The following is an 11,030-nucleotide window of genomic DNA, read 5'->3' as shown; positions in this document are numbered from 1 at the left end:
GCAATTTTCAAATACATTAAGGGCTGTTATAAAGAGGATGGCGATCAATTGTTCTACATGTTGGTAGAACAAGAAGTAATCAGCTTAATCTGCAGCAAGGGAGATTTAGATTAGTGTGACGGGTTCGGTCACAGAGACCCCCTTGGGACTGTCACCTGACGTGCTGGAATTACCTCTGAACCTGTTTTCCCTGTCAGCTCTGGACTCCAGACCCCTGTCTTGTTGAGCCAGACATGCTAGCCTGCTGCAATACAGATCCAGGTCTGGTCCATGCTTCAAAGCAGTAGACTTTAACCAAAAACTGCTCAGCAGGTCACCTATCTCCAGCACCCAGACACCCAGTTCCCAATGGGATCCAAACCCCCAAATAAATCCGTTTTACTCTGTATAAAGCTTATACAGGGTAAACTTATAAATTGTCCGCCATCTATAAAACTGATAGAGAGATATACGCAGCTGTTTGCTCCCTCAGGTATTAATCACAAGAATGATACATACATACAAATAGGAGGAATATATTCAGTAGGTCATAACCTTTGTTATGATACCTTACAAGAGACCTTTTGCATAAAGCATATTCCAGTTATATCATATTCACACTCATAAGCATATTTTCATAAAACATATGGAGTGCAATGTCACAATTAGATATTAGGAAAAACTTTCAAACTATAAGGATAATAGGAATAGGCTTCCAAGAGAGGCTGTGGAATCTGTGTCATTGGAGGTTTTTAAATCTAGGTTAGACTAACACCTGTCAGGGATAGTGTAGGTGCACTTAATCCAGCCTCAAAGCAGGGGGATGACCTGTTGAGGACCCTTCCAGCTCTACATTTCTATGCATGGAACACCCATCGTGAGCCACAACATCAGGCTTTTACCATCTCCATGTTCAACTGCCTCAACTGAAAAAAATATACTTTGCATTTATATATCACTATACATGTTCAAAGCATTGTATAGAGATTAACTAAATTAATCCTGGCAAGACCCTTATGCTGTAGGAATTTCTCTAATTGCCATGGGGGATTGAAACAGTGGCCTGTCTTTGACAGTGGCCAGTACCAGAGCTTTAGAGACAGGCGCAAGTAACTCTGCAGAAGAAATGTATTGGATAACCTGTCCATAAAGAGAGTTTCTTTATAACCCCCAGTAGTTAGAGGCTGGTTTATGCCCTAAAGCATAAGGGTTTGTAGCTCTTCCAAACTTTGTTTTTTTAAATCCTAACTGTTGTAACTCTGGATGTTTTCCCCATTGTATAAATGTCCCATTTATTTTAATTCTGCCAAGTATTTGGCCTCAGGGATATTTTGTGCTAATTAACTCCACAGACCAATTGCATTTGTATTACTGTCCCCAAGTAGAAATAAGAAAACTGAGACAGCAAAGCACTGGCAGATACAGGATTTTAACTCAAGGTCAGGTCAGGATTGTGATCTCCTGACACCCCCGACCTTCCCAACCAAACCTCCATTGATCATCATGTTGTGTGTTAGCCTTGCTAAGTATCTACATAATCCTATTGCTGTAACTTCTTCCCTTCTTCTTCTGGCCTCTCTGTACAGAGGTGCAACCACAAAAACCAAACCAAACCAGGGATCAGGAAGAACAAAATTAAAAGGGAGGAGGCCCTGGGATTTCTTCCCAGGACAAATGAAATAGCAATTTACATCCCTCAAGAACCACATCTCTTGCCCAAATCTCTCCCTCCTTCCCTTCACCGTCAGCTTCTGGGAGCTCCAGGACTTCTTATGCCCCAGGAGCATCCCATAAAGCTCAGATTTTGGGTTCATTTCCCTGCACTCATGGTCTCCAGGAACTCCTCCCCCCCACACTCCAAACATCTCCCTTTCTTTCTCCCTTTAGTACTTAGGAATTCCTCCCACTCCCCATCACTTCTGACCTCCCTACTCTGGAACCTGCTTGGGTTGCTGCTGCTACCTTCTGTGATCTGATGAGAGAGAAGATCTTTATGCCACTATTACTGGTTTCTCTCTTGCACCTAGTACATTTTTGGGTGCTGTGAAATAATTAGTAAGAGTAGTAAGACTTTTCCATATCTAATATGGTTCTATGATAATTGTAAAAGGAACTCCATGGCATGGACAGTTGAACAGAATGACAGAGGCATTTCTCAAGTGGCTGTAGACACCAATCCTTTGGCCTTGTGCCACATGGTCCTGCAAAGACATGTGATTATGGTAGAACAGTTCATTGTCTAGCATGGTATTGCTCAAATATTAAACAAACAAACATTAATAGAATGTTTCAGAACAGTGCCCTGTTTATGGACATGACATAAAACTGAGCCCTTGACAATTAAAAAGCAACAGATTTAAAACTCTTAAAAGGAAAATCTTTTTTACACAATGCATAATTAACTCATGGGACTCATTGCCACAATATGTCTCTGAGGCCAAGATCTTAGTAGGATTTTTAAAAACATTAGACATTTACATGGATAGGAACAACATTCCCAGTTACGTTGCATAGAAGAAGGACTACAAACTGTAATGGTTCAGGGTATAAACTAACCACTAACAAAGATTAGGAAGAAATTTCTCCTTCAGGTAGGTATGTTATATCATATTTGTCCATTATGTGATTTCTTGCATCTTCTTCTGATGTATTTCATAGAATCATAGGACTGAAAGGGACCTCGAGAGGTCATCTAGTCCAGTCCCCTGCACTCATGGCTGGACTAAGTATTATCTAGACGATCCCTGATATGTATTTGTCTGCTTTTAAAAATCTCCAGCGCTGGAGATTCCTCAAGGTCTTGAGGCAATTTATTCCCGTGCTTAACCAACCTGACAGGAAGTTTTTCCTACTGTCCAACCTAAACCTCCCTTGCTGCAATTTAAGCCCATTGCTTCTTGTTCTATCCTCAGAGGTTAAGAAGAACAATTTTTCTCCCTCCTCCTTGTAACAACCTTTTATGTACTTGAAAACTGTTATCATGTCCCTTCTCAGTCTTCTCTTTTCCAGGCTAAACAAACCCATTTTTTTTCAGTCTTCCCTTATAGGTCATGTTTTCTAGACCGTTAATCATTTTTGTTGCTCTTCTCTGGACTTTCTCCAATTTGTCCATGTCTTTCCTGAAATGTGGCACCCAGAACTGGACACAATACTCCAGTTGAGGCCTAATCAGAGTGGAGTAGAGCAGAAGAATGACTTCTTGTGTCTTGCTTACAACACTCCTTGATACATCCCAGAATGATGTTTGCTTTTTTTGCAACAGCATTACACTGTTGACCCATAATCTACACTGGCAAGTGAATGACAAAACTTTTGTTGTTCAGAGGTGCTAAAAACACACACACATAGACACACACCACAAGGCAAATGTTTTGTGGAGGAAAAGCGACAGTGCGAACAGCGCTTTGTTGGCAAGAGTGCTCTCCCGCTGACAAAGTCACCGCTGCTCATTGGGGGGTGGAAGTTTTTTGTCCGCGGGAGAAGTCTCTGCTGCTGACAAACAGTAGCACAGCCATGTCGCTAAAAGCCGCATGGTGTAGACAAAGCCATATTTAGCTTGTGGTCCACTATGACCCCTAGATCTCTTTCCGCAGTACTCCTTCCTAGATAGTCATTTCCCATTTTGTATGTGTGCAACTTATTGTTCCTTCCTAAGTGGAGTACTTTGCATTTGTCCTTACTAAATTTCATCCTATTTACTTCAGACCATGTCTCCAATTTGGTACAGTCTTAACTCTTTACATTTAAAAGATTGTTTTGTTTGAAATATCATAGAAATAATGGTTTACTATAAAAAAAATGAAGTGCAACCCACATTAGGAAAGAATGGATCTGAGTTCCACTCGTGCGTCCTGTAAAAGGTTGACAGCTGCAAGGTGATCCTCCTTTAGCTCATGCAGCAAGGGGCACCTGCTTTTTGCACTACAAGTCTCGGGCTCGGTCATGAATTGGCTAAATGAGGGCTAAAATATTGACTGTAACTTCTTCCTCGGGCCCCTTTAGCGGTGTGGCTGATACTCAATTCTGCAGGGCAGCTTCCCTTCCCACCCAGGCTGTGCAGAGGGAATGGACATTGGCTCCACCTCCGCGCGGCGGCGGGGAATCGCGGGGACCAGGGGGCAGGAGGGAGGTGGTCGGGACCGGGCCAGCCAGCCAGCGCACGCGGGCAGTCCCGGCGGAGCTGAGAGGCCAACCCAGCAGCGGCCCCAGGGCGCCAGCCCCAGCACGTGCCGCGCGTCAGGCGGCCCCCATCCATTGCTGCCGGAACCCAAGCGCGCGGCCCCGGTTCCCGGCCGGTTGGGCTTCCCCAGCGCTCCGCAGGCCGTTGCCATGGCTCGGGGCCCGAGGCCGCGCGGGGGGTGAGGCGTCCCAGGCATGGAGGAAGAGGACACGGTGAGAGGTGTCCGGAGCCGCCCCGTGCCGGGTTTACTCCCCTCGGGGGGGCGGAGGGGGCAGGACAGGGAGCGGGGCGGTCATGGGGTGGTGCAGGAGGGGCTCGTGGGCGGGGGTGAGGATGGAGGTAGGTTGGGTGAGGAGTGAGGTGGGGGTAGGTAATGGGGCGGTTGTGGTGGGAGGAGTGCGAGCACGTGGGTTGTGTGTGTGGGGAGTGAGGGTTGAGGTGGGGCTGGGGTAGGCGAGGGGGTGGTTGTGGGCGGGGTGGGGGGTAGATTGGGTGGGGTTGAGGTGGTGGGGTACAGGTAGTGGGGGTAGTTTTAGGGTGAGGCGTTTTTGAAGGTATGGGTTGGGAGGTGAGGCTGGAGTAGGTTGGGTTGGGGTTGAGGTGGGGGTGTAGGTAATGGGGTGGTTGTTATGGGGTAATGCACTTTTGAGGACATAAGTTGTGGGGTGGTGGTGAGGATGGGGTGGGGCTTGTAGGTAATAGCGTGGTTTGGTGTGAGCTGTTTTTGAGATCATGGGTGGGGGGGTGAGGAAGGGGAGATTGTGGGAAGAGTACAAAATGGGCATGGTCTGTGGTCTTTTTCAGGACCTGTTGGTCTGAGGGGTTGGTGCTGGGGGGGCTTAGAGACTGGGGGGCTTGTTTTGGGGGAGATGGTGGTTTTTCAGGAGGTAGCAGAGTTTATTTGTATGTAGCAGGCTTGTATCTTCTTATTAGAAAGATCCAGTGCAAAATAATCCTGAGCATGACCGAATTTCAGAAATACTGGGAATCTACTGATCATTAACTAGTTTCAGTCCCAGGTTTGCTAGAGTTTTGGAAACATAAGACGGCTGTTTCTAAGGATTGGCGGAAGAGCTCTGATTTAAGAAAATGTAATGCTTCACAGGGTTCATTGAAATAACAACTTTGCGTTTTGCATGATGAAAGGACACTGACATAGATTTAGGATTCACTGTGGGCAAATCAGTGCAAGTGACTTTTGGGGTGAGGGGATCCATGATCCTGCACTGACTGGTAAATCATGGGTTAGCTTGTTTTTTTTCTAGTAGCTGGACTACGCAACCTGTTTTAATCTCTCATTAAACTCTGCAAGTCATGCAGATGACTCTGAGTAAACTAACATTTTTCAAACAGAATTTTAGGATTGATTCTCTCCCATCTCCTCATTCCTTCTTTAATGAGACCTCCTCTTTTCTTGGGTCTCTGGTCGCCTTTTATTCTTGCAGGCTTTCTTCCATTCCTTGTGTTCTCTAACTTTTTCCAGTGTTCAAAAAGCTTACCAAAGTTTCCCTTTGTTTCCTTTTATGACTGTCCTCTACTATTCTCTTCCCTTCCTAATGTTTTCATTAATGCCCTGTGGTGTCATGTATTCTAGACATAGGATACATGGGTTTTCCCCTGTATCAGTTTTGCCATGTTCAAAAGTTAACACAGGTCAGGTAAAGAATTGGAAAACATACATTACAGTGATAGACCCAAAAATCTCAAATCTAATTAGTTTAACAAAGAGAAGGTTAAGGGGTGACTTGATCACAGTTTATAAGTGCCTATGGGGGGAGCAAAAAATTGTTAATGGGCTCCTCAGTCTAGCAGACAAAGCTATAGAAAAAGATTTCTGGAATTTGAAGCTAGACAAATTCAGGCTGGAAATGAGGTACAATTTTTTTTTATCCGTGAGGGTAACTAACCATTGGAACAATTTTCCAAAGGTTTTGGTGGATTCTTCATCATTGGAAACTTTTAAATCGAGGCTGGAAGTTTTTCTAAAAGATGTGCGCTAGTTCAAACAAAAATTAATTCGGGGAGGCCCATGGCCTGCGTCATACAGGATATCAGACTAGATTATTATAGTGGTCCTTTCTGACTTTATAATGGATGAACTGAAGAAGGGATTGAGTGGTCCTAAATCTTATGTAACTGTTGGTCCTGTAAGTGGTATGATCACTCTGCCATCTACTAAAATGTTTTGTTAACCACATTTTGTTCTGTAAATATTTCAATCCCAATAGTTTGCCTGGTAAGAAATACTCACAATAAATGAGATCAAATGAATTTAATACTAAAACAACCTTTGCTTTTGTTCCACTTAGAGAGATTACAGTGAACCTTGTGTACAGTGTTCTGTTGTAAACTGGGGTCTTACTGATGAAGGCAGATTTTATTGCAAGTCTTGCCACAACGTCATAGAGGTAAGTACGTATTTTAAATATTTTTTTCTTTTACATTTTAAAGTGATAAATTTTCATCCTGCTGCTAAAAGGTACAGGCAGTTTTGTGGGTATTCTGGGTGCATCATATCTCACTTACGCTGTATAAAAATACTGTATCTTCAAATAATGAGGTATGGGGATGGGCAACAAGGCTAGGAATTGAGTTCAAAGTCCAATGTATGTAATCTTGATATTGCCTTCATTTAACCTCTCTCCATGTCAGTTGACCATAAAAAGGAGATGACATTTACCCTTGTTTCTAAAGCACTTCATATGTATGGAAGAAAAGTACTGTATTAGTGCTAAGTAAATTATTCTTTATGTTTTTCAGAATGACTTATTTTATGCCTTTAAATATTTGATCCATATAATTGCTGCTGTTTGGGTCTTACCCTGTTCATTGTGTTAGGCTAAACTGCTTTTCAGTATTTCTAGAAAAAACAGCAATGTTATAACTGGCTAGGCAGTCCTACTGCTGAAAAGATTTGAGGGTTATAGTGGATCACAAATTAAATATGAGTCAACAGTGTAATGTAGTTGTGAAACTAGGCTAATATCATTCTGGGGTATATTAACAGGAGTGTCATGTGAGACACAAGATGTAATTGTCCCTCTCTACTTGGCACTGGTGAGGCCTCATCTGGAGTACTGTGTTCAGTTCTAGACCCAATACTTCAGGAAAAGTGTGAAGTGGAGAGTCTAGAGGAGAGCAACAAAAATGATAAAAGGTTTAGAAAACCTGATCTATGAGGAAGCGTTTAAAAAAAAATTGGGCATGTTTAGTCTTGAGAAAAGAAGGCTGGGATTTGGGGTGTAGGACCTAAGTCCTCAAATATGTTAAGGGCTGTTTATAAAGAGGACCGTGATCAATTGTTCTCCGTGTCCACTGGATAAATTTAATCTGCAGCAAGGGAGATTTAGATTAGATAAAATAAGGAAAAACTTTTTAACTATAAAGATATAGTTAAAGAGCTGGAATAGGATTCCAAGGGAGGTTGTGGAATCCCAATCACTGGAGGTTTTTAAGAACAGTTTAGACAAACACGTCAGGGATGGTCTAGGTATACTTGGTCCTGCCTCAGTGCAGGGGGCTGGACTAAGTGACCTCTCAAAGTCTCTTCCAGCCCTACATTTCTGTGGTTCTAGAACCAATCCTGCATTCAGCTCTGCATAGGCGGACCCTTGAGCTGTGTAATTGAGCACTTTGACTTCATACCTTTACTAGTCTGTTGACTAAGCCTTGAGCAGATACTGTTTGGAATAGTTATTCCAATTCCTATTTAGCTAGCAGGCCCATCTCCTTGTTGGAGTACTAGGTTCTGTGCTATTTAATCTTCAATGTGAGGTTCTAAGAAGACTGTCCAGGAAGAAGAAAGTTGATTTTACCTCTTGAAGATCCTATCTGGGACATAAGGATGCTTCCATGGAGCCATGCTGAGCATCCCTTCTCTTGAACTCCTCCAACAATTCCTACTTGAGCTAGTCAGGAACCGCAGGAGTGGGTCTCTTTATGTTCTTAACCCAAGTCAGTGGAAGTCTTGAGGGGGTCCGTGCATGTCACTCACTCTGGCTTTCATAAAAATGGTTCTGTGACAGTGAATCTTCTCAAATGTTCCTCCATAGAGCCACACTGTTGAGTAGGTGGTTACAGAAGGTGCAGCGCAACTTGCATTACTCAGACCTCTCTATGTGAAACAGCTTACTTAAACAGAGTAATGGTTTCTAGCACGAGCTGTGTAGTTATTCCTCTAAAGACACGAACAGATTTTAAAAGGCACAAATAGCTGTTAGATGCCTAACTCCTGAAAAAAGAAAAGGAGGACTTGTGGCACCTTAGAGACTAACCAATTTATTTGAGCATAAGCTTTCGTGAGCTACAGCTCACTTCATCAGATGCATACTGGGTCTCTGTGTATATAATGTCTTCTGCAGTTTCCACAGTATGCATCCGATGAAGTGAGCTATAGCTCACGAAAGCCTATGCTCAAATAAATTGGTTAGTCTCTAAGGTGCCACAAGTACTCCTTTTCTTTTTGCGAATACAGACTAACACGGCTGTTACTCTAACTCCTGAAAGTCATTTGTGTTAAGTGCCTTACTGCCATTTGTGCCTTTGAAAATCTCCTCAAAAAATGTTTTTTATTCCCTCTGGCCCCTCAAACCTTGCGTCAGAGAATGTCCTTTCCTGGCTACCTGCCTGCTGAACAGGTCAACATTAGGTAAGGTAGCCTCTTGAATAACTAGGCATGCTGGGTCTGCAGAAGTGCATTGACAGTTATTGAGATGTTTCAGTTGCCCTTCAGACAGTTGAGGTTGCACTGTATTTAAATTTTAAAAAATCCTTCTTTCCTTAACTGTGCTGATAAATATTCTTTAGGGTTTTTTAACTGAATGAATTTAAAGAATTATATCTTTTCTTCATTTATGCTTGTTTTCTTTTTGCATTTCACTTATTTTGGAGAATGAAAACAGACTAGTCAGTTTTGCTCTCGTTCTCATGTGATAGCAAAGTTGCAAAGTTTAAATCCAAACATAAGTGTCTTTGTTCAGTGATACTACTATGGTTTGTCAAACATAAACTTTTATTTATATTTTATTCACAATCCTAAACTTTGGTTAAAAATGTCTACTTTTAACTTTAATGCATATACATTTTGGTAATCTAAAAAAGGTAATGGAAAATGTCAGTGTTTTGTTGAAGCTTAATTAAATGTTTACTACATATCTGATTACATGTGTGATGTCTAGTTGTATGTAGATAATTTCAGTATATAAACACTTCTTTAAAAAAAAATTTCAAGCGTAAGTTGTCGTTACTTCAGTATCTTGATTTAGTGCCTGGATCTTTTGTCTCTAATTTTTTTTCAATGTACAGTCAAATTTAAGTATTTATCTTACAATAACTTTGACACTTCGATTTCCAATATTTTCTAACGGTGAAGCCTGTTTAATTTTTTCACTGCATCATCCAGATGTTTCTGTTTGCTTATCATTCTTAAATTTAAGATTCACAATTTTTTGTCTTTTGTCAGTTGTGGGTAATGATTAGAAGGAATTCTCCAATTAAGTTGTACAGCAGAGGCAGCCCATGCAAGTTAGCTCTTTTCTTGCTAACATTACACTTTTATCAATTATCCTGCAGAGGACTAAAGAGGTTTTAACTTCTGATGTTGTTCCTAACGCAAAGATCCAGTCCATCTCCAGAGGATTTAGAAAGAGAAAAAAAATTGGTATGTTTACTTTTTGTCTATATATTACTTCTACATTTTGTGTAATATATCTTTCTAGTTGTGTGCTAATTTTCTGGTACTACTTACCAACTTGGTTAGTGTGAGCAAATGGATTTTTCTACAGGACCATACAAACTGAATTGAGCTGAAAATGACCCTTTTGTTCTTGCTGGGCCTGCTCTAGACACAAGCTGCACTGGTTTAATTAAAGGTGTGATATTAAACAGGTCCAATTTTGTGTTTATACATTCTTATGTGGGTTAAAATTTGGTTTACATTATATTTTCTTGAGTCTGTAATTTAACAGTGATGCACTAATATAAGCCAGCTTTAAGCCAGTGTAAAAGTTTCCATGCACAAAGTTGTACCAGTTAAACTGACTTAGTTACACTGGTGCAACTTCTGTGTGTTAAGTCTCTAGTCTCATGCTGAAAAGTGCTTTCAACAGATGTAGAAATAGTAATTGTGTGTCTTTAAATCATGCTCTCAAGGGCCCTACCAGTCCTATGATTATATACTATTATGCCTATTGTAATGCTGTTGCTGAAACTAGATAAGCATACTGTGAAGGTTGTGGCAGCCATTTGTTCTGTTGTCTTGGCCACTGACATTGAAACACCTACAAAATTATCTGATTTTAAAAAGAATCTTAGTGCTGCTATACTATCTGCTGTCCCATAGTGAAAACGGTGGTAGAACGCTGTGTTCAGAATGAAGTGTTTAAGATTAGGAAAGGGAACAACCCTTGTGGCTCTGCTCCCTTCAGCCTTTTCTGGCTCCTATGACCTGATTGACACACACTTTTGGTACTGATTTTAAGTAGTTCTCTTAGGGATATGGTAAATAAAAAAAGTTATAGCCCCTAATGTGGATGCAGTTATATACCATTATAAAGGTGCCTTATGCTGATACAGTTTATTCCCCTACATTTACAGGAGTTAGCCATACCATTATAAGCATATTGAAACCACGATAGTTAATGGCACACTCCTGGTATAACACTGGCATAGTTAAAGCAGGATAAAAATTATGTTTAGATGAGCCCTAAGTGTGGGTCGAAGAGAAGGGAAGCTGTTGGAAGGGAGAAGCATTTGTAGATGAAGTAGATCATGAAGAGGGAAAGAGGAAACTGAGGCAGACACTTGGCATATAGAGGAAAGAAGGACATTTACATAGCACAAAGTAGAAAGGGGGAAAAATGGTGAACGGCAT

General features: G+C 41.5%; 1 protein-coding gene across 3 annotated transcripts in view; it reads left to right on the top strand.

The window, feature by feature from the left end:
- Nucleotides 1-4,106: 4,106 nt before the first annotated feature.
- Nucleotides 4,107-11,030, top strand: part of TAF1B (TATA-box binding protein associated factor, RNA polymerase I subunit B) — a 62,727-nt gene continuing 55,803 nt past the window's right edge. For 2 of the 3 annotated variants that reach the window (XM_084622046.1, XM_084622045.1), the window contains exons 1-3: nucleotides 4,107-4,371; nucleotides 6,469-6,567; nucleotides 9,731-9,818. In XM_084622046.1, coding sequence (XP_084478172.1) covers nucleotides 4,354-4,371; nucleotides 6,469-6,567; nucleotides 9,731-9,818 — 205 coding nt within the window. In that variant the 5' untranslated portion in view covers nucleotides 4,107-4,353. The remainder of the gene's footprint in view (nucleotides 4,372-6,468; nucleotides 6,568-9,730; nucleotides 9,819-11,030) is intronic. The other variant, XM_084622044.1, reaches the window with a different exon arrangement.

This window comes from Lepidochelys olivacea (assembly GCF_965140295.1).
Source record: "Lepidochelys olivacea isolate rLepOli2 genome assembly, chromosome: 3".
Lineage (NCBI taxonomy): Eukaryota > Metazoa > Chordata > Testudines > Cheloniidae > Lepidochelys > Lepidochelys olivacea.
The sequence above is the reverse complement of the archived record's forward strand: the minus strand, read 5'-3'. Positions and strand labels throughout refer to the sequence as shown.